This window comes from Centropristis striata, chromosome 7, assembly GCF_030273125.1.
Source record: "Centropristis striata isolate RG_2023a ecotype Rhode Island chromosome 7, C.striata_1.0, whole genome shotgun sequence".
Classification (NCBI taxonomy): domain Eukaryota; kingdom Metazoa; phylum Chordata; class Actinopteri; order Perciformes; family Serranidae; genus Centropristis; species Centropristis striata.
Window position 1 is genome coordinate 18,058,946 of NC_081523.1, and position 27,995 is coordinate 18,086,940.

At 40.1% G+C, this 27,995-nt stretch overlaps 1 protein-coding gene across 4 annotated transcripts; it reads left to right on the top strand.

Moving 5' to 3' along the window:
• Positions 1–11,652: 11,652 nt before the first annotated feature.
• slc1a3a (solute carrier family 1 member 3a) lies at positions 11,653–27,884 on the top strand. 4 transcript variants are annotated; one of them, XM_059336314.1, is made up of 12 exons: positions 11,724–11,787; positions 12,083–12,142; positions 12,278–12,336; positions 12,417–12,623; positions 13,649–13,786; positions 22,352–22,556; positions 22,691–22,733; positions 23,566–23,834; positions 23,917–24,150; positions 24,390–24,584; positions 25,162–25,296; positions 25,980–27,884. In XM_059336314.1, exons 4-12 carry the CDS (start codon positions 12,440–12,442, stop codon positions 26,185–26,187), a joined length of 1,611 nt encoding a protein of 536 aa, XP_059192297.1. In that variant the 5' UTR covers positions 11,724–11,787; positions 12,083–12,142; positions 12,278–12,336; positions 12,417–12,439; the 3' UTR covers positions 26,188–27,884. The 4 variants fall into 4 exon arrangements, with proteins under 4 accessions (XP_059192296.1, XP_059192299.1, XP_059192297.1 ...); XM_059336313.1 differs by lacking the exon at positions 12,083–12,142 and having other exon boundaries at positions 11,653–11,787; XM_059336312.1 differs by having other exon boundaries at positions 11,725–11,787; positions 12,278–12,623.
• The last annotated feature ends 111 nt before the right edge of the window (positions 27,885–27,995 follow it).

Consider the following 27,995-nt stretch of genomic DNA (forward strand, 5'->3'; position numbering starts at 1 on the left):
TTTCCATTAAATAAATCAAATCCTTTACTGGTGCCAGTGCTGCCAACTCCCCTGTCACTCTCAAATGTCAGTTTGTGTCAAAGCAGTGCACACACTGCACTCCATGAGACGGTTGGCTTTACCTTGGAGTCAAAAGTTGAAACAAAAGCAACAGAGAAAGAAAAGCTATCAATTTCAGATATGGAGGTAAATCCACACATATGGGTCATCGGCATACAGAGCGCCCAGCAGGTCGAAGCATACAGCTCGGTGCTCCAGTAAATAGTCCATCTGACTCATCAGGTCCACACAAAGATGTTCTATAAGATTCAGACAGACCGACCAGTCTTCAGCCACTCTGGACACACCAAGTGCATCCATCCAAATTGAGCTGAAAATGTCCAGAGATTCTGGCCAGTCCTCCAGAATATTGTCCATCAGCTCCATCTGGGTAATCTGTTTAATCAAGCTCAATATAGATCAGTAGTTCATTCCTCGTTATTGTGTCAGTCCACTTGCAGCATCCATTGCTCCTTCACATTACTCCTCTCTGTGTCTCTGTCGCCGTGTGGTTTCCGCACTGCTCGGCTAATTACCCTGATCCAGACAGTTAGAGTGCAGATAAAACCGGCTGTATTGGCAGGTGCTTAGTGAGGCCATCTGTCAACCTAGATTCTCCCTTTAACCCCTTCTCTGTATCTCTTTCTGTTGCTTGTGTAGGTGTAATAAACTGTGTGACCATTCAGACCCTAATGCCCTAATTCCATGCTCAGTATTCCCACTGATGAACCTGTGAGATTAAGTGATTTTAGTTTGTTTTCTTAGAACATTTTTTCAGCTTCAGTACTGAATTGAGCCTATATTCTTAATCTCTGTGGATCAGACTCCTCACACCTAACTCACATATAGACAGGTATCCTCATGTCCACACATACTGGGACATAGTCTCAGTTTAACTGGATCTGAACACTGTGAGAGCCATTTTGTTCTTTAATCCTGCATTTTTTTTCCCTTATTGCCACTCACATTTATACAAAATTATAAAATTAACTTATTATGTTAGGTAAACTGTAACAAGAAAGATTGCATTGAATATAGTGGGGGGTTTTATTACTATTTTACACTTTCCACCACTAGATGGAGGTAATGATTTTTCCTTTAAACATGTTAAGCATCACACAGCTCAGCAAGAAAAGACTAACCAGGTGTTTGTGAAAAGATGAAGCAGAGGTGGGTCTACCTTTTGACGCTTGAGAAATGCAAAAACACATTCTTAGTTTGTTTTTGTTTTTATAAAAAATAAGTTTAAATTAGTTTTAGTCTATTCTAACTATAAAATGTAGCTGAAGTTAAACTTCTCTCAAGTGTATAAAAATAGACAACTTTGTTGAATGTGCTTTTTTTAAAGTACAGCAGTCAAATCTTCCCACATGACCAGCCTGTCTGACTCAAATCAGTTTCATAATCCTAGTAGGCTGGATACTGACAATATTGTACTTCAAGCCAATACGCTGCTGCTGATTATGTTTATCGTGTTGATTCTGTTTCTGATTATCATTTTTATTATACTCCGAATTCTAAGAGGAATTTATGCAACCGAGCCTCAAACAAGGAAAGCCTTTCATTCCGAAAATCATACTTGAATGCATCAAAAAGTGAAAACAAAAACAACAACCCTAAATAATATGTGAGACTGAAACCGAACTGTGATAAGGTGAGGCACTAGCTATCTCTCCTTCATCCTATTGTCTTCTCTTTTTTTATTCTGCTGTCATTAATCACTATTATCTTTTATTTACAGAAGGATGGGTTTCTTTGGCCAGTTGTTTAAGATACAAAAAAGAAGGGTGTCATATTTAAATCTTTGACAAAGACTGGGGCAGGTTTCTGGTGACTCCCCTTGGCACCATGGGGCACAGGTAATTTGGGAAACTCAAACCTCTAAAATTCATTGGACAGAGTAGAACTCAGTGATGAGAAGTCATTTAATTCCCAGACAACAAGTCAACAAAGTGTTTTCAGCTATCAAGCCTTCAGCCCTCTCACCGTTCTGGAGTACAAATGCCAGTGAAGACGGGTTAGAGGTGGCATGAGTGTCTGCTGGTTATCTGCATTGTGGCTTTTCAAAATAAACTTCAATGTCTACAGGAAAAAGGTTTAGTTAAAGCAAAAAAAAAAATCTGAGTTAAGACAACACATTCGCATTACTATGTCAACTAAAACATGCGAGAAGAAGTTAAAACACAGCGACAGAACTATGTGTTGCTGTGGCAGTTATATAACAACCAGTCAATATCTAGCACAAGGGACAAGGTGAAGTTTCCCCGTTATACAAAGATATACAGTACCAGTGAAAAGTTTGGACACACCTTCTTATTCAATGGTTTTTCTTTATTTTTTTTAATTTTGAACATTGTAGCTTAATACTCAAGACATCAACACTATGAAACAACACATGGAATTATGTAGTTAAATATGTTTTAATGTCTTTAATATTAATCTATAATGTAGAAAATATAATAATAGTAATAATAAAGAAAAAACATATAAATGACAAGGACAGACAACTTTTGACTGGTACTGTACATACCTGCTCAGATAACTTTAAAATTGTTAGCAGACTGTTAACAATTGTCCCTTCATAGATCAAAACAGTGATGACAAAATAAAGACTTATTACATCATATTACCCAGTAAATATGCCACTACAACATTTGCCTTTGATCTCAAATGTACCAGGTTTCAAGATGGACTTATCCAAAAGCAGCTGTGATGCCACCCGCCAAACAAATCCTCATTTATAAAACCTCCCGAATTAATATGACAGTATTAATGATAACAAGGAAGTTTGGAGATGCAGGTCTGTTTGATTGTTGGTTTACTTATTTAATTTAATCCAAGAAATCATTCTAGGAGATGGTGTTACATTATGTGTGCACAATCCACCAAGCACATCATGTGTTTGAACCCTTGAGATGATTAACTGCTCTTGACTCAGTTGAACAGAAGAGATCCCATTTTGGTGAGCAGGGGAAGTTTTGTGTGTGAGGGGTGTAAACTATCCCTGAGTCCCTTAGTGTCTAGACGTCCTCTGTCTCTTCCGTTGCCTTCACTCACTCGCTTTCTCCTCAGAGTTCAGCCCAAGTTGTTCTTATCCATGTGTCTAGCATCTCCCCTCACTCCCCACCACCATCGCTTCCCTTATTCTGCACATCCAGATGACGAGCCACTGGGACAACGTCCAGTGTGGCCTCATTCAGAGCCTCATTGAGAAACGGTGTGTGAACAGCCTCGCCTCCCATCGTGCCCATTGAACAACAGCTATGAGTGCGCTGAGACCCCTGGGTTTGAAGTCTGTAACATTTGATCCATGGGAAACCCTCCTGCACAATGATGCCAGTGAACAATGTGGCCCCAGTTCTGTGTGTCCCCAGAGGGCCACTGTAGACCGCAGATCTTATAACCTGTCCTGGATACATCACTCCCCTGGGAGTGGACCACTCCCATCTGAAGTGACTGGCCTGGTAGAGCAGCCTGGGCCAGCTAGAGTTGCACACACTCAGTGGTGCTGAGACTGAGGGTATGGCCTGTATAAAATGTGGATGTGCGTGTGTGTGTGTGTGTGTGTGAAAGAGAGAGCAAGAGGGAAAGTTTGTGTCTTTAAAAGTAAGCCTATAGGTAGCTGATGATGTCATTTACTGTAGTAGAAAAAAGTTGAAGAGGGGATGAAATGGCCAAACTAATGGCCTTACATTCTTCACTTTCTAGCAATAGAAACGTGCCGAACATCCTTCTCCAAATGTTTATGTAATTTGATGAGGGAAGGTAGCAACGGGCAATTACTATTTCCTCTTTTAGGAAGGCTAAAACAAACAAAAGGCAGACACAGCCTGTTTTATGTATTTCAGTCTTTATGCCAGCATGTTTGTCACAATGTCCTTTTACAGTCAAACCTAACAGAACATGCAAAACCATTAAATCATTGGATACTATGGCAATGAAACAATGAAAGATCAGGTCGTCGCATCAGGATGGAAAAACAGAAACCCATTTTGCTGCACATTCCTCATGTAATCTATTTAACAGAACTGAGACCAGCCTTCTTACTGAAGTATTCAAGGCACTGCGGTCTCATAAACGTCTGATTCTTATGCAACAGTAGAGGAGTTGTTTGATCCTTAGTAGAATTCTCAAGAGAAGGGAAATTCTGCCTTATAACCAAAGAAAATTTAAAAGATGTGCATAATCTAAAGGGATTAATTCATTGATAAAAGGAGGCTATTGCACTGATTTACTGCCATTCCTTTCATTCTCTAACTTTAACCATATCCACTATAACAAGCCTTATCCTAACTCAGCCCAAGCCACAACCAGTCTTTACCACAAAATGCATCATTAAAAGTCTCCTTCAGATACATGTCAAGATTCTGTTTTTAAAAAATTCCTTTTGTCTCTCATGTTTTATCCACAAGATTAAATTTCAACGTTAAAATGACTATTTGTATATCAGTTACTCATACTCTATTACCTTGATTGCTAAAAGAAATGGAATTATTCTGTTTTTAGATTCTCTGTCACTGTAATTGATAAGAGTGATATTTTCCCTTAATACATTAATCAAATAAGGTTACATCTACTGCTTCACTCTCATTGCTGTTTTTACACTTTGGTTTTTGAGAAACGGAACAAATTATAACATGTTCATTAGTGACCTTTAGATGTGCTGGTAGACATACAGTATTTTGTTACTTTTGGACAGAGCCAGGCTAGCTGTTCTCCCCTGTTTCCAGTGTTTGTGCTAAGCTAAGTTAGCCAGCTGCTGATTGTAGCTTCAAAAAGAGTCAGAGATTTAAAGTGGGAACAGAAAAACAAATCCTATGCAGATGAATGTGAAAACTTCTAATGTCAAACAATGAGCAAAAGACATTATTGGTTGTAGGGGCCCTTCAATATTGTGAGAACCACAAAGTTGTCCACAAATGGATGGTGGGTCCTCATAATGAACCCATTTTTGTCCCCACAATGTGATTAACAAAAGTATATATACAAACACAGTCCAAAAGCATTTTCTACCCAGCATCCATGGCAATGTGTCACACTCACCTGTTTCTCTGTTGTTTCAATGCGTTTTATGGCAGGATGCCAGATTCTCTTTTCCTTTCTTCAATATACAAGTTCTGCTCTTCAGCTGACCCCATCAGCCGATCCCTCGCTTTGCACGGTGACAACAAGACAAAGGAGGCTGTTGTCTGTTGTTGCTTGTTGGGATGGCTGTGCGATGGGATGCCTTGTGGGTCGCTGCGGTGAGGGTGAGGAATGGTAGGGTGCTGATTTAAAGCTTTCCAGATGAGCTGTGGTTTCAAGATGGGGAAGCCAGGAATTTGGCCTGTCAATATTGGTATCACTCACACACACACACACACACACACACACACACACACTATTCTGGGTTGATTTAACTAGAAATTATAGGTATTCATTGGAATATTATAAAATAATTGTTAGCCTGAAGACTGCAGTGATACATTAACAATGACACACAAATCAGATTATGGATTGAAAAATTTGTTAAGTTAACATTTAACTTACTTAAACTACTTTTACATGATTTTGTTTCACTCTACCTGGCAATGATTTGTAAGAAAGAAACAGCTCCCTTACTTACTAAGCGATATTGGTGCAGAGGGGAGAGCTGTGATATCAGTTGCTAACTTAATCCTCACTGCTGTTTGTTCATCATAGTTTGCTCTTTGATGAGAGGGGCCAGTGTTTTTACATCTTAGAGGGGGACATCCCTGCCTCCAGTCAATTCTCACTTCCTTCAGGATCTTCATACATTTCTGAGGACTTTCCAGACCTGCCGTTCTCTGCCTGTACACCAGACGCCCTCTGACTTTCCCACCAATCCTGCTCACCTGACACCCACATCCACCTGCTCATATTCCTAAATCATGGTTTAATCATTAATTTTTTCTGCTCCCTGTATTCTGACTTGCTGCCTGATTATGGTCTGGATTTGTCTGCTTGCCTGGACATGTCTCATGCTGGACTTTAAACCTGTTTCGCCCAGTTCTGCCTCAGTGTCTTTATTTGGTTTCATTTGTTGTGGAAACTGAGGACCCATGCCGTTTAGTGTCTTTAAGTTATTACCTGGACTGGCAGAGATCTTTACAATCACTTTAGCATCCACTGCCTCCTCTAGAAATGTGTTGGAATAATATCATTCTGTCTTGTTAAAATAATTTGAATTATTCTGTTTCTTTTTTCTGTCTCTGTTGTCTGTCTCTGTGTAGTGAATGTCACTATGCATGCGTAATCCACTAACCTTGGTTGTACTATCACTCTCTATGCATTTATATGTTAATCATGCAATATGATTTTGATACAATGATTATGTTTGTGTGTTAATGTTGGTTTTGAAACTGTGATTACTTTAAATACATATATTCCATTTGCTTAAACTGATTAAGATTCTATAATCACAAAGAATATATTGTATGTTTCATATTTTTGTCACACCGTGGTGAGGTCTTGGGTTTTTTATGTTTTGGTCTCGTCACTGCTTTTATTTTGAAAAGTAACTCTCCTCTCGTTTCAGATCAGCTGCCCCTCCCTGTGTGTGTCACCTGCCTGAGTGTCTCCCCTAATTACCAATTGTGTTCACCTGGTGCTCCCTCCCTCATGTGTTAAATAGTCTGTGTCTCCCTTGTCCTGTGCCAGTGTGTCGTTTTTCGTCTCACCAACATTACCACAGTTCTTGTCATCGCCACAGTCATCTGCCTTGCTTCGTTTTCAAGTTTGTTCTCCTCATAAGAGTGATTTTCTTTTGTAAATTTTCACAGCTTAGCTGCTCCCTTAGTTTGTTGGTTGTTTGGATTGCCTTTTGTTATTCCTCCTTAAAGGAACACTCCACCGTTGTAAGACGAGTTGATACAGACCTCTTGCGTCTCAATGCGTGCACTCAATCGCCCTGGCGCGCGGCGCCACTTGGCTAGCACTTAGCTTAGCCCAGTTCATTCATTAGGATCCAAACAGATGGACAGTTAGAAGCGGCCAAACTCCTCCACATTTTCCCTATTTAAATACAGCTACACAAGTAGTTAAACGACCAAGTATGGCGACACAAAATAAAACGTGGCGCTTTTCTAAGCGGATAAAAAGGATAACTATAATGTATGGCGGAATAGCACTTGGGAGCACTTCGACTCGGCGCAGTAATATCATCACTCCTGAAAAATCTTCTCCCCCTCCCTCTCCCTCTCCCTCTCACTTCCGCTCCCTCTCACTTCCGTCAACAGAACCAACGTGAGCTGCACCAGGAGTAGTAGTTCGAGCAGAGCTGACGAAGTATCAGGTTGTTGGAAGATATTTGTGAACAATCATGGTTATAACGTGCATCGTAAAGGGTTACGATAACAAGCAGAAGGTATATAGTGCCGTCATGTTTCACAGAGAGAGAGGGGGAGAAGATTTCAAATGAACTCCCGTCCCGTCTAGTGTCTCTCTTTCTCTCTAGACTGTAAGTGCTAAATGGTGTGAGAACAGAGTTGCTCAAGTCCGCACCTCACTCCAGACTTATTCTGCTTTCTTTTTTATTCTTTTTGTGTTTTACTGGTGATCGGGAACCAGCGTAATAGGTGTATTACCACCTGATTCTGCCCTAGCGCTCCCGAACAAACTGCCATTTACTGTCAATGCATTGTCAGTCGGCGTTTTGGTTCTAGTAATATCGACTTAAACATAATAATAATAACCCAAAACATATTTTTTCATTAAGTAAGGTTACACTAGTAAAGTGAATGGAAGCCCTTAATTGGCTCTGTGCCTCAGCATCAGTCAGTCTGTGATACGTTCACTGAATGTATGAGTACAGTGAACACGAGCCCTGTTAGAGTCGCAGTTGTTCAAGCTTCCCCCCTAATTATTAGGTGTTGCGAAAATATGATTGTTATAGCAGCTTTCAGTTGGCATTCCGTAGCTTTATCCAACAAATTTCTCAGCTCATTGGCTTATTCACGAATGGCCGTTCTCAGTTCACTTGGCGAACAGAACTGAATGCTCGGCCGTGTGTCTGTTCAGTGAGTTGTGATACATGGCCATGGCTCCGGTTAAGCACTGAATGATAAGGTGAACAAATTTTTTCTACTCTTTTTAATGAACTGATTCTAATGATTCAGTACACTGAAAGAACTGCCATTGCCACCACTAGCCTCCTCTAGATGCTTTGTTTCCCTGGGACCTCCTAGTACCTATTTGAAGTGGTCTAGCAGTTTGCCAACTCGCTCCCTGAGTGTTCCCTGGTTGGGCCTGCTAGTCTCCAGCCTGTACCTGAGGTGGCTGTGATTCCCGTCTCTCCTGCCATACCCCCTGCCTGAGGTCTCCTTCTCCTTCTACCCTGTTCAGACCTGGAAATTGTAAATCCACTGTTTGGCCACAATAACCGTGTTTACTTTAGGGGGTAGAGTGGCCGCTGGGAAAGTCTCAGGCCACCCCCCCCCCCCCCCCCTAATGTTCGCTCACTCAGAGTGTCTCCATTACAAAAAAGGCCACAGAGGGAGTTACGAGACTGACGTATGGTTTTCGATCGTCGCGTAACCGATTAGCGACAGTGATCCATGATCACATACGCAATGGATTAAACATGGGAGACGCAACTGTGGCCGCTATCGCTAACTGTGTACAACATTCGTCGCTGATCATAAACAAAGCAGCATGGCTAATTATGCACAGCGTCTCCGCTGATCATAAACATCTTCATCGTGAATTAACCTGCATCGCTAACTGTGCACAGAGTGTCCAGTGCTTGTTGTAAACAAACACAGATTGCTAAGTGAACACCTCCTGCAGCAGCAGCACATACACACTGTACTGCTACAGAGCTAGCTGTTAGCCTATTAACACTGTGCAACTGTGCATGTTGTTCTGCAACGCCAGACTGCACTATGAAAGGGCAGAAAATCACGCCTTTGTGGGATCACTATGAATGCCCTAAGGCGAAGAGCTGGCACAGATCTTTCAGCAATATAGCGGGGATTTGCGGGACCTCACTATGAAAGGGGCTTATGTTTATTGTGGCTTGTGACTACTTGCTACTTCGCCGGCTTTTACAAATGGCGCATGTTGTTGTGCCGTTGAGAACTACATCACTTCCTGCTTAGCGTTCTATCCAATCAGCAACCAGGCTTTTTTCAGGGGGGAAAAAACGGCCCTGCTCTTTGACAGGGCCAAAAAAATCCAGTCAAAAGACCGCTCGGGACGGCTCATGTTCAATTAGGGGCGTTTCAGTGAGTGAGACCCGTCTCATACCGGGTATTGGACTGTAATGGAAACATCCCTTATGTGGGATTTGCTTCAAAGCCTGGTGCTCTTCCTGAGTGCTTGAGACTGACAAGATGGATTTTTGTGTGATATGTAATTGCATGATTCTTGTTTGATCTTGTGATGTTGAGAGAATCCAGCTGCTGTATAAGACAATAGTAATGTGTTTAGGAACTATTTTTTTAATCACTAAAACAGTTGACATTCCACAACCCCGACAGGATTCTTATATTGTAATGATTACTGCACAGCATCAGATATTCTCTATGATAATGACATCATCATCAAACTCTCAATAGTGAGTTGCCTGATTGGATCAACATGGATGTCCAACCTATTTTCATCCGTGTTTCTTCATTTAAACCAATGTTGTAACAGCAGTGATGTTGGAGTTGCAGCCCCTGACAATGGTAGCCAGTTTGTGCACTAAGCAGCCAGTGACTCAGTCTAGACTAAAGTGTTGAGAGGAGCTGTTCAGTGTCGATGAGACCCAGGGGATGACAGAGGAAGATCGTGACACAGTAAACATTATCTCTCCCTGCAATTCAGACAGTAATTGTCTTGTTTGTTCAAAGCTAATGATGGTTATCCAAGCATCTCAGAGGAACGATTATTTCACACTCAGTGTGACAACTCAGTGCTTTTTTTCTGCTCCATCATATTATGAATAATGATTACAGTCTCAAAGTATTTGCTCACTGATTGCGAACATCTTGATCTGCAGTGTGTGCTCAAATGCTTGTTTTCTGACTTAAAGTGCTGGTTAATGTTAATTTACAGGCCATTTTTGATTCACCATCTTAACTTAATGTGCCAGCTGCCCAGCAAACACTTTCATTGAGAACTTAGTTATATCAAAAGATTGCTACTTTTTATCTCTTCACAAAGGGAAGACACTGTCCAAAACAGTGTGGATTATTGTGAGCAACTAGAAGCTGAACCGAAATATCTGGCATTTTGAATTACTCAAACCAAATGCCAGAGTTCCAATTTCTTTAAACAGTCTGCAGGTCTGGTTTCCAAATCTCAACAAATCTTGGATATATATGAAAAAATTCTGGTTGAGAAAAAATGTTCCATCCACTTTGAGTGAACTTTCACTCATGCAGCTACTGTTAATGCATTACACTATAATTTTTATTAAAAAATGTTCTCCTTTATAGTGAAGGACGAGAACCAGATTCAGAAGTTATATAATCGTGTGTGTGTGTGTGTGTGTGTGTGTGTGTGTGTGTGTGTGTGTGTGTGTGTGTGTGTGTGTGTGTGTGTGTGTGGACTGACGGCTGAAACATTTCAAGACATCTCTGCCAAACATGGATTCCCTTAGTATGACTCAGAAAGGATGCCTTGAGCTCAACCTCTCTCACTTACTCTCTCCCCCACTTTTTCCCAGACACACACACACACACACACACACACACACACACACACACACTTCCATATACACACCCTCAGCATTCATCACATTGCACGTGCCAAACTATGAATTCCTGAATTTTGCTGCCAAACTAAACTCCCGGTGATCAGCAAGCTTTGTGTTGGATCATCCTGGATGGAAGTGTTTTTATTTCCTAACCACTGTGTCTCCCGTGCTGAAACTCAGGTAGTCATTATGCTTATAACGTCATACATGTACTTCAGTGTCCAAGTAGCACAGTATTCAGTCGGCCGAAAAACTCCAGATTTAAAACAGGCGTCACTGTTTGAACAGATTGTTTGTTTAAAAGCCAAACGTTGCAGAGCACCAGTTGCACCTCTGGCACTTGGTAAACATTTACCCGCTCAGTTTAGCTTTGCCATATAGACACCGCTGTTTTTCTTGAAAAAAAACAGGACCTTTGTCTGGTGTGAGTGTGTAATGAACTACAATGCAGCAAAAGAAGGCAGATTGATTGATGAGTGGGTCCATTGGAGATGTGCCAAAATACATGTATGAATGGCTAATCCACTTCCATATTTTTTTTGATGGATGGAGGACTTTTATTTCTCTGTTGACTCACTCTCCACAGGAATCTCCAATCAGGCTTAACTTATCAAGCGTGAAAAACCATTTGAAAGGAAGCCTGAGAGGGACAGAAGAAAACAAGAAGGTCCTTTCTCTTTTTCCTGCTCGGAAAGCTCATTATTCCTCAAGCTCCCTTCTGTCTGAAAAGCACCCCCCTCCTCTAAATTACTTCACTTTTTTAGTTCCCGCCTCACCTCCCCACAAGCCCACACTGTGTGAGTGACTAACTCTAGTTTTTCTTCTACTATGGCACCGCCTCCGGTCTCTCACTGGCTCTTTTATTCCCTCATCCCCGCCGATGCTCCCTCCTTTCCTTTCTCCTCCCCTCTCCTCTTTTTCTCCTCTTTCTCTTCATTGCTGGTTGCTCACACCAGCCAGCTCACAGCCAAAGAGCTCCTCTGTCCCTCTCACGCTGATCGGGGTTTTAATCAGAACTATCCCCGTGAAAACATTACTCCAGAGGAAGATATTGCTCAAATCACAAGGTACAGAAACAACTTTTATCAGTATTTTGCCATTTGATATTTTTGCAAATGCATTTTACCAGAAGCTGTGTGTGTGTGTGTGTGTCTGCATGCTTGTGTTTGAGCCTGTGAATCTGTATCAGTAAAACCACGTGTGTTGGAGTAACTCGAGTATACGTATGAGGAAGTCTGCATTCCTTCACATCTGTGCATGCACAACGTGCTCCAAACAGAAGAGTTGGAGTATTTGACATTTTTTAAATGCATCTTGGGGGGTTTGCATGAGTATTACATCATCAGCTTTGTAAACAAACAGAAGTTTTACGTGGCAGTTCATGTGGAGTGTAGCAGAGCAGTGATACAGAGCACAACTCAGGTAACTTTAATAACTTTTATCTTCTGACTGAACTAAGAGTGTGACAAAGTGGTTGTCTACCTTTCATCACTTATTTTTTTGGCTCATATATCTAACACTAACTCTCACAATATATCCTTCTCTTTCACTCTTCAGAACACTTGTAAAGCCTCGAGGTAAAGCAGGGGTGTGACAGAGAGGAAGAGGAGCGACAGGTAACAAGTCATTCAGCAGCACCTTTAAGGTGTTCCCATCACAGTTGAGTGGAGTTCAAGTTCCTGCACGTTTATAACAGATCTGAAGACTACTGTGGCAGCTATGACTCAGAGTAACGGGGAGAACCCGCAGAGGACCCGTAGCGGTCTCCACCAGATCCGAGCCGGGATCCAGTCCCGATCACTGCTGGCCAAGAAGAGAGTGGAGAACATCACGAGGGATGATGTGAAAGGATTCTTCTTAAGAAATGCCTTTGTGATCTTTACTGTTGCTGCTGTCATTATTGGTAAGTGGCAACTTCTTCTTTTAAGACACTATTCACACACTGCACTGTATTGGTTAATTAGGAGATTTAAGACTGTTGTTCAATAAAGAAGACTGTCTTTCTCTCCTCTCCTTCTATCGCCACTTCACCTCCATTCAAACTTGTAAAGAAAACGATTTTCTGCCTCACACCAGCAATCCATCATTCTGCTGTGACCAACAGCCCTTTAGCAGGATGGAAGAAGGGAAACAATAGAAACAAACTGACCGGATGAGAGAATAGAGGGACCTTGGATGAACTTAGTGCACAGGCCTTTTTTCTGAACCTGCAGCTGACCCTTGACCTGTTACCATTAACCTTTGAACTTACTCAGTAGGAAGTGAGTCAGGCCCACCCACTGCCTGCACATCTGCAGCCCTGCTAGAATTACACCGTGCCATGACAAACACATTTAACTGATTTGGTGAATGAAGGATATTCTTCTCTTAGGCTGCTGAGTCAGCCACCTGGGCCCTGTTGGTGGGGTGGGGATGCAGGGGATTAACTGCAAGACTTTGATTAGACTGAAGTAAAACTTCTGCACACATTTTCACAAGACAATTAAGTTTAGACATGACCACAGCAGCAGCAAGTCAACACCTTTTCCAACTTAAAAATAGCAGAGAAGGCTAATGATTACTGTTCAAAGTAGTCTTCCAAACAATGATTTTGTACTGTATGATTATGCTTTAACCTTTAACAGCATAGCCCCACCTCTCCTATTCATGAAAATGGGAGTAGGCATAACTACTGTTCTTACTCAGGAGTCTACGAGGCAGTCATATGATAAGAAAATATGACATGTCAGCTTTCAGGTGTTATTTTGGGACTCAGAAACATCACTAATATTATGGCATAGTATCCATTCATAAATATGCAATAATTAGCTGTATTATGATCATGTCCAACTACGGGTGACAAATCTTGGACTCTCGTTGTGTCGTGTTGACACACAAACCTTGAAAAGGTAGTTTTGACTTTTCTTCCACATCTGATCCTCATTGCAGGCATCATCCTGGGATTTGCCCTGCGGCCTTATAAAATGTCTTACCGGGAGGTGAAGTTCTTCTCTTTTCCTGGAGAGCTGCTGATGAGGATGCTTCAGATGCTGGTGCTGCCCCTGCTGGTTTCCAGTCTCATCACAGGTATGAACATCAGGTCATTTTAGTGCCACCAGGACAGCCCCCAATAGGGTCGGATGTTTTTAAATTCATTGATATTACCAGTCAGTCTTACACTCTTTTTGGAAAGTCTAAACATTTTCTTTTCAGTCACTGATAATGAAACTGAAACATCTCCCATGCATATAAATCCGACAGAAATTAGTAACTCATTGCATCAATAATGTTCCCAAAATAATATGAAAATGTAACTAAAATAGCCACTATCACTTTTTACTGTGATGATGTTACAACCATGTGGGAGTGCTGGGTGTTAGCCTTGGGTGTGTCAAGGCTAACACCCAGCACTCCCACATGGTTGTAACATCATTACAGTAAAAAGTGTTAGTGGCTATTTTTAGTTCAAATGTACTTCAGATATCTAAAATAAGCACACACAACTTAGCGACACTTTGAGTTCAAGCCTGTGTGACAGTGTTTTGTTCTAAATTTATATCAAACAATTTAGTCAACAACCACAGCATGGTTGTTGAGGCATTATGAGGCAAATGGGCACAGACATGCAAAAAGCTTTACAATCTCTAATACATAGGAGCAAAACACTTTGTGGTGGTTTTGGCTCCTTTGTTGTTGTCGTTGTTGTTTTGTGTCTTTGCAGTTGTTAGGCATCTTTTCTGGTTTTATGTGTCTTTATGTCGATTTTGTGTTTCTTTGTCTTTTTGTGTCTCTGAAGTCAGTTTGTGTGGCTTTGTGGTTGCTTATGTCCCTTTGTAGTAGTTTTATGTTTCTTTGAGGTAATTATGTCTTGTTTGGTCAATTGTGTGTCCATGGGGATTTTTTTGTGTCTTTTTGTAGTAGTTTTGTGTCTCTTTCAGGTCATTTTATTTCCTCTTTGGCTATTTTGTGTCTCTTTGCAGTCTTTTGTGTCTCGCTGTGATTGTTTTGTGTCTCCACAGCTGTTTTGAATTTCTTTGCTTGCTCAGTTGTTTTTATGTTTATATTTAGAGTCTCTTCTTAGTTGGTATGTCTCTTTCAGCAACATATTGCAGGTAAAGAAAAGGGGAGCCCCTGACACTTTGGGTCCCTGGGCCTGTGCTCTGTAGGCCGATTCAGTAAACTATCCATGACTCTACTGTACTATCTACAATACCACAAAAACCTATAGATTTTCATTTATACGTGTGCTCATCATGGCTCTGCAGATTTCTGGTAGCTACTATAGAAATACCCCACAATCTGGCAAAAACCCAACTACCACCTACTGCTGTGTCCCTAACATCATTATATAACACTCTCTGACTCTGTTTATATGAGATTTTAGTTACATACTTTGCAGGCCGCATGAGTTTTCTGTGAGTTAAATTTGCAGTGGCTCCACTGATCAACCTCATGAGTGGCACAGTGAGCCAGCTGTTTGTTCAGTCGACGTTGTTTGTTGGTTTTGGGCCCACTGGTGGACGGGATTAGGATGACCTCATGAGCCAGCGAGAGACAGAGAAAGAGATATGTTTTGAACTCACACTACTGGTCTCAGTCACATGCTTAACCAATGTTGTAATGCAATATGACCAAAACAATACCAACTTTATTGTGTTTTAATTAAAGGGTTTCTGTGCTGGATTAGTGTGTGGTTCTAGTACATCCCATACCTGCTGCAGCTCACATGTATCAAGAAAAACACAAACATATGACTGATGTTTTCAGTTCTAATGCAGAGATATAGTGAACTCATTCGTCACTGTTGACATGGTTCATAAACCCAGTCAGACACGCAGTGATGTTTTCTTTCAGAGGCCTGTGTGTGTGTAACTGAGCAGAGCCTCCCCTTGTTATGGAAGTAAATGTATAGATAGAGTCATGGAACATGTGACTTTCCAAAAACACTGGTCAGCAGCAGAGACTGATAAAGGGAGGCAGGACTAACTGAGATTCAAATGTCCAGTCCCTGAGCAGTGATTGACAGGAAAAGAAGCCTGTCTCCCGAAGGGATGACAGAGACGCGTTGTCCTATAATAACCTGCTTTGTGCTGCAGCGGGGCGTAACATCAGCATCCTCTGACATCATGTCACATGACCGCAGCTACATGTGGAAATCAACAAAGAGGGCTGTTCTGCAGCCAAGTGATCCAGCACATGGCTCCTTTCTCATGTGTGTCCATGTGCCCTTATCAAAGTTACCAGATGCAGTGTTATCTGCTGTGAAGTTGTCAAAAAGAAGAAAAACTACTATAAAACTATAAATAACACATGGGACATGTGGGTGATTCTCATGAAGCCAGCCTAAGCTATGTCTGTGAAGATTATAAGGACATAATTTGTTCAACTAAATATATTTCACTTTTATATGAATGAACAATATAACCAAAATGAGGCACAATTCATTTTTTTGTGTTAAAATAATATTGTCTATATTTTTATACATATTTTTGATTCACAATTTAATTACTTTAATGCGTCCAGATAAAAATTTCATGGTTTCCTCACACTTATATACAATACATATTTAATAAGCTTTATAAAAATAAATATATTTGTTTGAAATGTATAATTTAACAGAATATAATCAAACAATGGTTTTTGACAATGTATAAAGAACAAAATCTGAATGAAAATTGATGAGAAATTTTTTTTATATGTTGCGGTAATGATAGAATTGTTTGCATTAAAAACTTGTATATTTTAATAAAATACATTTTGGTGATACCAGCTACCCTTGAGCACATTTAAGTGCTTGCCAAGGAAAAAGGTTGCCAAGGTTGTTTTTTTTTTAATTCAAGAACTTGTTACGGTTGTTACTGAAATATGTTTTCATTGCTCTTGAATTATTGCTATGAGCTGCAACATGTTCATGAGAATCACCCATTAGTGTTACGTTGTTTTTCCAACTTCCAGCAAGAGACTTGAAACCATCTATTTCAGGGAATATCATGTTTGTGTTTTCTGTTATCATTGAAAAGTAATTTGGTTCTGCAGTTTGATTTTACTGTTGAACATAGAAAGCCAATCCAACACAGTAAATGCATCAATCAACAAGATATAGATATAGATAAAGTTGTAGTTATAGATTGTCGTATAATAGCCATAATCAGAATTTCATTAAAAACACTGAAACTCATTTGTCCTTTTAAAGACTATTGCTCGTGCACTGCTGCCTCCTCTTTACTGCTTTACCTGCTCTTTAGCCCACTCTATTCAGCCTGGTCTACTGAAAATGATGCTTCCGTACAGCAGAACTTGTCTTTGACGTATCACAAATATGTTTGTAATCAAAGTCCATGTGTTGAGGACGTTGGGGTGGACGGACAGAGCCAACAAACACATGAAACAAACAAAGGACTTTTACCCAGAAGGCCGCTTTTTGTGTGCTGTCTGTGACCACGGCACAAGCTCACAAAGAAACTTTTGTCATACAGACTTATTGTTGTACAGACGAAGCCAGTCTATAATACTATGCAGATCAATGATAAAGCTAAAAGTCATGTGCTTATGCTGCTGGATCCTGTCAGTTTGCCACAGCAAAATAGGCACAGAATGTGCTTTTGGGTTGACATGATCTGGTTTCACCCTGCAAGAATGCAAGCACGCGGTATCCAAATGAACTCCTCCATGATAGATTATTGCAGCACTCATTATGTGCAAGTTGCGACTAATTTTATAACTTCAGAGATATCATAGTTTATCACAGTTTATTTTCACACACACACACACACACACACACACTCAGTTTGAAAGCTATGACATTTGTTTTTTAATGCCTGCAGACATTACATTTTTTTTTTCCTCACAAAGTTTTTCAAATTTCTTCTGAAACAATGACCTAAATTGAAAAGAAACAAAGAAAGAGGACAACAGCTTCCCTTGATTCTGAAGAGTATTTTGACACAATTTAGCCTTGTGTTTTTCCATGTTTCTAACCCTGTAGCAAAGGTAGGATTTCCCAACTGTTTTATAGGAGTGATGGCTTTCCAAACATGAGCTTGACTTTTAGAGTTTATTTTAGATAAGATAAGAACATCATATCTAAGCTCTGATGACTTCTTTTCCACAACATGAGGCACCTATGTAAACTGACTGTCACACTCCTAAAGCTCAATTGTGCCTCTATGTGAAAAGGGTTATCCCAGTTGAAAAAAAATAACTTGTCTCTGAATTTTGAGCCTTTTCCAGAAGTGAGGTTGAATTTATGAATCAGAAAGTTTGAGCAAAGTCCAGAGGGGCCCTGCAAGGTAAAGGAAAGTAAGACTAGTGAACAGATAGGCAGGAGACTAAGCATCAAGGATTATGAGAGGCTTCAGACAAAGCACTCAACACGTGTTTGCTGCAAAATCCATATTGTCTTCAGGCATTTCATTAGCTGAGAGTCCACCACAGAGTCCTGATAGAGCCAAGAAATGGGCTGGACAGGGAGAGGGGATGTGGGCAGTAAAAAGAGGAAAAGGAGGATGATTACAGAGGAGCTCGCTGGATGGGAAGCTTGAATGTGGGAGGGGGAGGGAGTCAAGAGGTAGGCAAGGACGAAGAGTTTAGACAGGTCAAGAATGAAAAGGAGGGTGAAGGCAGGTGATAAAGTAAATATCTGGACAGATTATTTTCTGTGTTTGTTAAGTAAAGGTAGAAAATAAATAATGGCGAGGTTAAAACGGTCCAGTATTTTTCAAATAAACCATGAAGAAGCTGGTAGTAAAATGTAAAATACAAGTTCTCAGATAACAAGTAATGTTCTAAAATGCTTAAATAACCCGAAACAAATTCAGGGGATGTAGTATAAAAACAGTGGCGGTCCCTAGAGGGTTGGTGGAAGCACAAGATATCACATAAACTATTCATGAGAAGTAGAAGTAGTAGAAGCTGGTTAGTTCGGGTGTAACTACAAAAGATGGGACAATGTCTACATTCTAATGTTTAATTTGTTAATAATTTTTGAGTGTACAAACAATGTATTTTATGTTAAAAGTGATATTCACAGCTGAATTTGATGCATTCTTTTTTTATTTTTTTTTTACACAACGTCCCAACATTTTGGGATGGGGGTTGCAGTTCCATACTCTCAATCAAAAATGAATCACTATTTAATCATACTTTTACATCTAAATTTCAGTACAGACGACATAGACTACACCAAAGTTCATGTCGTCGCAATACTTGTTTTTTAAATTTTTTTATTGATGTTTAATTCCATATGTCACTCTTTATCCCTCTCTATCTGTACTATGTATTACTAACTATTGTACTGCTGCAACTGATTTTTATTTCTGACCTTTCTTGATAAGTCAATTCATTGTTTTGTCTGTGAAATGTTAGAAAACAATACAAATGTAGATCACAAAATCCTAGAGTGTAAGTGCTCCAATGGCCAATGGTGGCTCTGCAACATTTTGATTGGCACTCAAATGTAACATTAAATGCATGAATTCTACTTAATCCGTGGCCCATTTCAATACTTTCACTAACAATAATTCTACTGGCACAGGGGACAGTGTCTCAGGAATTACCTTCTGTCATCAAGGTCAGTGCTAGTGAGCTCAGCAGTTTAATATGGAAGTGAGATGGAAAAACACTGTATGGTTGAGGAGAATAGAAGGTTTCAAAACAGGGTCGAATCTTACTTCAATTGACCTCAGGGATAAAGTGATCTGCCATATGCATATAACAGGTGAATTTTTAGCTCAAACTATTTAATTTTTAACGGCACAAACCTCACAAGGTCGAAGAGTCTACACAAAGCTTGTGGATAGCAGTGAGGTGAAAATGGCCCTCATTCACATGCTGGCTCTTTAGATTGGCACCCCTTTCCTAGAACCAATCGTGAGATTTTGAATTACTTATATGAAACATATTCATGATCGAATCCAACGAAGAAAAGCAGCAAATCAATGCATTTGAGAATCTGGAATTAATGGAAATTGATTATGAAAGTTGATTGATTTTATGTTGTAGCTATTCAGCTTCAAAATTTGAAATCTGAAACTGACAGGCTTATCTTGGCCAGCATCAGTGGCTATTAATTGCCCTCGGTCAGACCTCTTGCAGTTGCTATGCCCTGCGCTTCAACTTGCCCCCCCTAAAGTACTTTTGTGTTTGATGAACATTCCCCATATGAGAAAGAAAGTCATTCTCCCTGCCCTCCTTCAATCTTGTTTCTTTCGTTCTTTTGAAAGGATGGAATTGGTGAGGCTGCGTCAGTTGTTGCCTGGACAACAGGCTGGGGATCATTGTATGTGTGCGGGGTTGACTAAGTCAACAAGTTTTCCCAGGGCTGTCAGAAAAGGAATAGGAGGAGAGCAGGAGAATTGGAGGGAGGGGGTGGCAATGAAAGGGGATTGCAGCAATAAGATCAGCGTGCAAGAAGGGGAGGAGGGGGGGGGAAGATGTTGGGCGTATAGGAGGGGAGGAAGAGCAGGGGAGGGGGGCACCGTGAAAACAAGAGGTGGGGATGGAGGGGTGGTAGAGAGAGGAGGTGAAGAATTTGGGGAGAAGAGAAAGAGGGAGGGAAGGATGTGGAGGGGAGGAAGAGGATCAAAAAGAGCCGAATAAAAGCGTAAGTCCTGGGCATGTTGAGACAAGAGGAACAGAGGGGCCAAACCAGGGGCAGTAGGTACAAACACACACACACACACACACACACACACACACACATGCACAGTGTCAAAGTCCCACATATGAAAGGAACACATACATCTCCTGTCATACAAAGCCTGCTTTGCCGTGTCCAGCTCTGAATGAAGATAATGGCCATAATAGGACCTGACACTTTGAAAATACAACGCTGCTGTTCTGTCTTTTGAGGCAGCTTGTCTATTTCCAAATCCAGAATGGCTGTGTTTCTTTATACCACAATTATCCTGGCAAAGTCTGTTTAATGCTCTTAAAGCTGCGGAGGACGGTTTAGCCTCCAGTCTCTGCGACGCCCTTAAAAAAATCTACTCTCTAGCTCATGTAAAACTTTATCAACTATTCTTTTGTAAACAGTGAAACTAGCTGTGTGAAAAGTAATTATTGTGCAACCGGAAATTGATTTGTGGCTTCTCAGCAGGCCTGCACATAAAAACCCACCACATATTTTTAGCTTAATAAGATCCATTATTTCAGAATATTCCAGTGTTTTTTTGCCAAATTCTTCTTTAAATGGTTACTCTCAATTGGAGCCTTTTTATGGGACTACAAAACACATAAAATTGGCAAGAAAAACATTGCAAACCTAAAAGAGAAGGGAGCTTGGCACTTTGGATTTTTTCTATAACTGGCTGGTAATGGAACAGGAAGCATGTCAGCCTGTAGGTGGCATCATTCTGTCATTTCTTTATATAATTGTACTGTAGTGTTTCTATTGTTGTTGTTTTTATTGTTGTTTTCATATCTTTGTGGGTTTTTTTTTTTTTACAGAAAACGAAAAATAGTATATTGAGATCTGATTGCATGTAAATGGATATATGTGGTCATGTGTGTGTCTATATACATCATGTTCTCAATTCAAAAAAACATTTGACAAAAATAAAGCATAGGATATCATCCAGCCTTCCTTGCAACGGTGATTGACAGACGCAACTCGACCATCAGCTATTTTTTCTGAATCATGCTGCAAAACATTTTCTTTTTCTGTATGTTGTATTTTCTCACACAGATATTCTATTGAGGTCAAATCTGTAACTGTTGGTTTCTGTCTGCTCTCTGTTTACACAACAAACTAGTGACACTTGGGGAAATAGCCTAAGGCACTGTTTTATGATCAAATAAAACATTTAAATGATGCCAGCTCTACTGTGAGTCGAAACTACCAAAAGCACAAAATCACAATTTGAGAACATAATCTCTGATATGTTTCCCCTCTGCTGCTGTAATTAATGATGTACCATCTATATGTGAATACCGTATGTAAACAGATTATTAGATCTACCCCTGGGTGCTGTACAGTAGGTGTTGTTTTCCCACCAGTAAAGGTCAGAGTCAGAGATAGTGTTTCCTGCTGCTCTTTGTTGTCAAAGATAGTCATGCAGATAATCCAGATGGGTGTATTCCACCTATAATTACAGCACCTTTTCCCAGGCTAACTGTCAGCTCACAGGAACAGAAGTTCATGACACATCTATGCAAACTTTAAGGTCACGGGGCAACATGACCAAAGATGATGTTTTTTTTTTCCATGATCAGAAACAACAACAGAGATGCAGCATTGGCTTTTAACCTAATTGTAAGCTTATTGAACTCTGTTTGAAATACTCCCTCACTCTGAGACAACATTTGACTTTTTTTTCAAAGTTCATGAACATAATGCTAGTTCTGTGGGATTGTAAAGCAAATGAATAAATGAAACAAAGCAATATGGGAAATAATCAGTGAATGAATGCATCTGAACACTTCTCTGAGGCTCGTGATGTTGCTATTTTACATTTCACCAGATTAGGATGTTTATAGCACTGTTGCTGCACTGCTGCTCCCTACACTGTTTGAACTGTTTGAAATTCCACCAGCATGAAATCTACACATGCTTCTGATAATATAAGCTCCCAATGGATAAATATTTGAGAAGCTCTTTTTTGGATAAATCCTTTCGCCCTGATATAGATTCATTTAAATGATATGTCCTTTCAGGTATGGCCGCTCTGGACAGCCGTGCTTCTGGGAAAATGGGTATGAGGGCAGTGGTCTACTACACCACCACTACTGTCATTGCTGTGTTCATTGGTATCGTCATGGTGCTCATTATTCACCCTGGAAAAGGATCAAAGGAGGAGTTCAATAAGTCGCAGCAGATAGAGCAAGTCAGCCCTGCAGATGCCTTCCTGGACCTTATCAGGTATACTACACACACATTTATGTACCTTGAACAACAAAAGACACTCACAAGAGCACTTTTATGCATTGTATGTCTGTTTTTAGTGAAATGTTGTTAACCAAACAAAAATGTACCTCTTTTGTTGTGTTTTCTAGAAACATGTTTCCTCCTAACCTTGTGGAGGCTTGCACCAAACAGGTAACCCTCCCACCACATCCTCTCTCTTCCTTTGTCCTGCAGTTACATGAAAACTTTTATTCTTTAAAGGTACTGTGTTTAAAATCGGTGGCCAACGGTGGCCATTTAGTGAATTGCAGTCAGCATCTCACTGCAACTAACAAATACACTCAGGTAGCATTTTGCTACCCATAACGCTAACAATTATGCTAGAATTTGTTCACTCAATGGCAATACAAATTTTCTTTTGCATTCTCCTTTAATTCATTATATAATTAATAATATAGAAATATATATATATATATAAAAAATAATCTCATTAAACTATTTACCGGAGATCTCTGTTGCACTGGAATTTCCGCAGCAATCTGCCGTTTGGCATCTATATAAAAACACATCAGCTGCCCAGCTGCCCACATTTACACCTGATACAGCCGAGTTGTTATCCTCAGTGCCACTTTCACTTCCTTATTCCAGCACATTTTTGGCAGATGGGGGTACTCTGGTGGGATTGTGACATTCTGTGAACCAGATGGTAGCCCTTTGTAGGAAGTTGAAAGTCAAGTAAAGTCCATTTTATTTATAGAGCCCAATATCAAAAATCACAAAATTACCTCAGAGAGCTTTACATTTTCTACAGCATACGACACCCTCTGTCCTTTGACCCTTGCTTGGGATAAGGAAAACTACAAAAATGTATAAATGCACAAATAAATAACTGCATGCTGGTCCATTTGTACATTTTGCCATATCCTCAATGACGCCGAATTGTAAATATTATCCATGACTAAAATTATTTTTAACAAAATGTTGACCAAGGCACTGATTCCTATTTAACTTATTCTCTTTCTAGTTCAAGACGCAGTATGCCAAGAGAGTGGTCCAAGTGACGATGACAGTGAATGATACCATATTCACAGTGAATGGGAGCCAGCAGATGACTCGGGAAGAGATGATCCCTGTGCCGGGGGCAGTTAATGGAGTCAATGCTCTGGGCCTGGTGGTGTTCTCCATGTGCTTCGGCCTGATCATCGGGAGCATGAGGGAACAAGGACAGCCCCTCAAGGACTTCTTCGACTCTCTCAATGAAGCCATTATGAGGCTGGTCGCCATCATCATGTGGTGAGTACCAGGAGGGAGGCCTCACATGGAATTCAGTATTGGATATGGATTAAAAATCACAATAACTCTCATCGATCGCCAGGTATGCCCCTATCGGTATCCTGTTCCTGATTGCTGGTAAGATTGTGGAGATGGATGACATCACATCCATGGGTGGCCAGCTGGGAATGTACACAATAACAGTGATTTGTGGACTGCTCATCCACGCCCTCTTTGTTCTGCCGACACTCTACTTCGTCGTCACCAGGAAGAACCCCTTTGTTTTCATTGCTGGGCTGTTGCAGGCACTCATCACTGCCCTGGGTACATCCTCAAGGTATGGATTAAATGTTGCAAACATTACAAACAAAAGACCAACTCAAAATCTCACAAACTTGAAAGAAAGGTCAAGGTAGACTGTACTGTCACTCGCTTATATACAATGGGGGAGTAAAATGGCATTACTTCACTGCTACAAAAAAAGAAACAGACACAAACAGATAACAGATCTTTCATTGTGCAAATTTCAATCATTTAATCATAGCTGACTTTCTTTCTCCCTCCATCCTTTCTCAGTTCTGCCACATTGCCCATCACTTTTAAATGTCTGGAGGAAAACAACCATGTGGACAAGCGCGTGACCCGTTTTGTTCTCCCTGTCGGCGCCACCATAAACATGGACGGCACAGCTTTATATGAAGCCCTGGCTGCCATCTTTATCGCTCAGGTCAATGCAATGGACCTTAACTTTGGACAGATTCTCACCATCAGGTATCACATGCACACTAAGAATTACACTTGCAATACAACTGGTGCTCTTCAAACATCCATTAAAGGGGGCATATTGTGAAAAACACACTTTTTCAGTAATTGTGGACATACATCTGGGTATCTGAAGTGCTTACTGCCTCAAAAACTGTGAAATAACTCAATTTTTGTCGGCTGACGAAAACAAGGGATTCAACAAGCCATTTGGATTTGGCTCCCTTCCTATGTCACATGCAGACTTTTAGATTATAAATGAACTGGATGTTATTTCTGTTGCATCTGTCTTACATTATGTCAAGAAATACATCTTTAACCACAAGTGAAGCATCTCCAAGCCTCAAACCACAGGTTACATCTTGTATTAATGACTATCTAACCACCACCCTCGCTTTTTGACTAAGGATAAATGGGGGGGATAGTATTTCAAACAAGGAAATTAATTTTAAGTGACCTTCTTCAATGCTATTGCCAAGGGATTATTGAGAGTTCAATTCAGGGACATATCTGTCATAGCCGCTCTGTAACAACAGATTTTTTAGATTATTAAAACATCACTTTTTGTGCACTTTTTTCCCATCAGTATCACAGCCACAGCAGCCAGTATTGGAGCAGCTGGAATCCCTCAGGCAGGACTGGTCACAATGGTGATTGTGTTAACGTCTGTAGGCTTGCCCACTGATGACATCACACTCATCATTGCAGTTGACTGGTTCCTGTAAGTATTGGCTCTATGCCACCTTATTAAACTATTTACTTAAAACATGAGAGTCAACAGTTTTCCTCAGGCAGCACCACTGAAAATGTTGGATTTAAAGGGGAATGAATGAAAAAGGTTAAGTCATGAGTAAATGCGGTTACGCTGTAGTAGTGTAAGTATAGTGTGGCATGAATTCAATTAAGCTTCACCCAGGGGATTTTAAGGGGTTAAGGGGGATCAGCTTGGTGTGCTGTATACTCTTGAGTGGATTATAGTACAGCTTCCAAAGACCCTCCCTTCACATTCCTTGTCCCTCAATCCATCTGGTTTTTATTCGGTCAGCGTCAAGCCCAGTGCAAAGCCCAACTTCCTCCTATCTACCGGCTGTATCTACAATGTGGTTTGAAGATTGCCTGGAGCCATTGAAACTATTCCTCCTTTTTACAAACTTTTTTTTTATGTACAAATGTTTTTATAAACTCTACTTGTATTTAAGTTTTAATGTCTTAATGAAATATTTCATACTCTTCTGCCATCTCTTGTTTTGTATTGCCTCTGTTGTTTTCTTTTCTTATCTTCTTGTCTTTTCTCCCTTCTCTTGTTTAATGATATCATGTCTTTTTTGTTTTGTCTTTGTCTTGTTCATCTTGTCTTGTCTTCGCCGTGCCTTCTGTCCTCACCTGTTGTTTGTCTTTCCTTAGGGACCGATTGCGCACCATCACCAATGTCCTTGGAGACTCCATCGGTGCAGGTATAGTGGAACACCTGTCTCGCCACGAGTTGCAGAAAAAGGATCCTGAGGTGGGCAACTCTGTGGTGGAGGAGGCAGACAAGAAGCCGTACCAGCTCATCAGCCAGGACAACGAGTATGATAACAACAGACCTGCTGACAGCGAGACTAAAATGTAGATTTTCGCTGTGGTTGCGTACGCTCTTAGGAAAACCATTGCACTGCATTGAACCACGTTCTCAAACAAAGTTAGGGGGTTCAAAGCAAACTGATCTACAGCTAGAATATATTTCAGCCAAGACGAGTTCATGTGTGAGGTCTAGTGTGGGCTTTTCTGACACGCTATAGACTTGAAAAGGTTCCCTGTTGCATTTTTTTCCTAAGGGTTTGTGCTAGAATGCTTCCGAAGAGTACAATGTGTATCTGCCATACAGTGGCAGCTGTTTACTATTAAAACCGAACTATTCTAGAGCCTGGTGGTCCATGGCCTGCGTCCCATATCCAACTCCTCTCAGAGCTGTGATGACTAATCTCACCCACTCAAGGCCAGTGTTGCTTTGAGCCTTTACATCACAGCAGACTTTTTCTGGCTTTAAAGTTGTTGCTTTTTATTTTCTTTGAGCTGTGTTATGTGTGATAGATGTAAGTGAAATGGTTGTGAAAAAACCTATTTGGAGACTGATGTGAAAAAGTGTTGGATATCATACACATACACTGGGGTGACCAGGCCAACTTCTTTGGGGAAAAGGGCTGCTTATTTACAAAACTTCTGTACAGACATTAGTGGCTTTATTTTCTATGATTTGGTGTACAGACTTCTACATAATGAGTGAATGGGATCATTTACCATAAGGCACACATGCACACCCTTGTCCCCATACCATCCAAATCAGGAAGTGCTATTTAAAGCTGTCAGAATATCTTGGCAGTCTTTTTGTTACACATATTCCTAAAACACAACATTACGATCAATAAGACTGAAGAACCAAAATCATTCAACCACGTTTTTACCAGTAAATTCTCTGAGAATTTAAAATGTAATCAATCAGAATTTTAAGCTTTATATTTCAACCAAAAGAAGCACCAAAAATACTTTCCAAATTTCTCTACAATTTAGTCCAAATCAAACACACCCATCTCAAAACACATGATTAACTAAATGACAATAATGATTCAATAGGAAGAATGATTCTATATAAATTCTCATGATGATTTGAATTAAATCATCATGAGATGATCATCATGATTTGAATGATCAGCAAAAAATATTTGCTTTATAATAAATTAGTAAAATAGTAGTCAGTAGGTTGGATATATCGTTTTCAAATTCTCAATTCTGCTTTCTTTAGCTAGAAAAATCTAATGTTTATTTGATTTAATTTTTAATATGGATGCTTGTTGTAAAGTAACATATATCATTTAATTCCCCATCTTTTATTTTAGCTAGCTTGTACTTAAGCTTTTACATTAATTCCAAGTGTAACATTTACATAGAAGCTGCTCTGTATAGAAGATTCTTCTGAATATATTGTATTTGTATAGAGAAATGTAGATAAATGTGTACAATAATTGTAGATTGAAATTGTAAAAGGTTATTTGAGGATTGTGTATGTAAAGATGTTGTAACCATGCTCCAATGACCGAACTAACAATCCCTCTAGTTCCTTTTACAAATGCAAAACTGGCTAATTTTAAGGACCAAAGGTTTTACCTTTACACACTTAAGGAAATGGAATAGTTCCTTTGTTTACAGTTGTCTCTCTTATTATGACTGTTTCTCTCATGAATTCACATGTGGCTGTCCACAGCTGGGACTGAACAGTAATTGTAGTTTTTATCCTGCATGGATTTTTATGAATAAAAAAGTGAAATCAGACGTTGTGTGTTTATCATTTTGTCATTATTGTCTAAAAGATGTAATCTGTGAATTCTAATCTGTTCTGTCTCTAATCTGTTAAAATTACAAGGTCGCCCATAAAGTTTAAAT

What these genes read in the sequence shown, in the direction of transcription:
- slc1a3a (XM_059336313.1), top strand. Translation starts at nt 12,440, where the DNA reads ATGACTCAGAGTAACGGGGAGAACCCGCAGAGGACCCGTAGCGGTCTC. An exon ending in GGACAGATTCTCACCATCAG is followed by an intron (nt 24,585 to 25,161) that starts GTATCACATGCA and finishes TTTTCCCATCAG; the next exon opens with TATCACAGCCACAGCAGCCA. An exon ending in ATTGCAGTTGACTGGTTCCT is followed by an intron (nt 25,297 to 25,979) that starts GTAAGTATTGGC and finishes GTCTTTCCTTAG; the next exon opens with GGACCGATTGCGCACCATCA.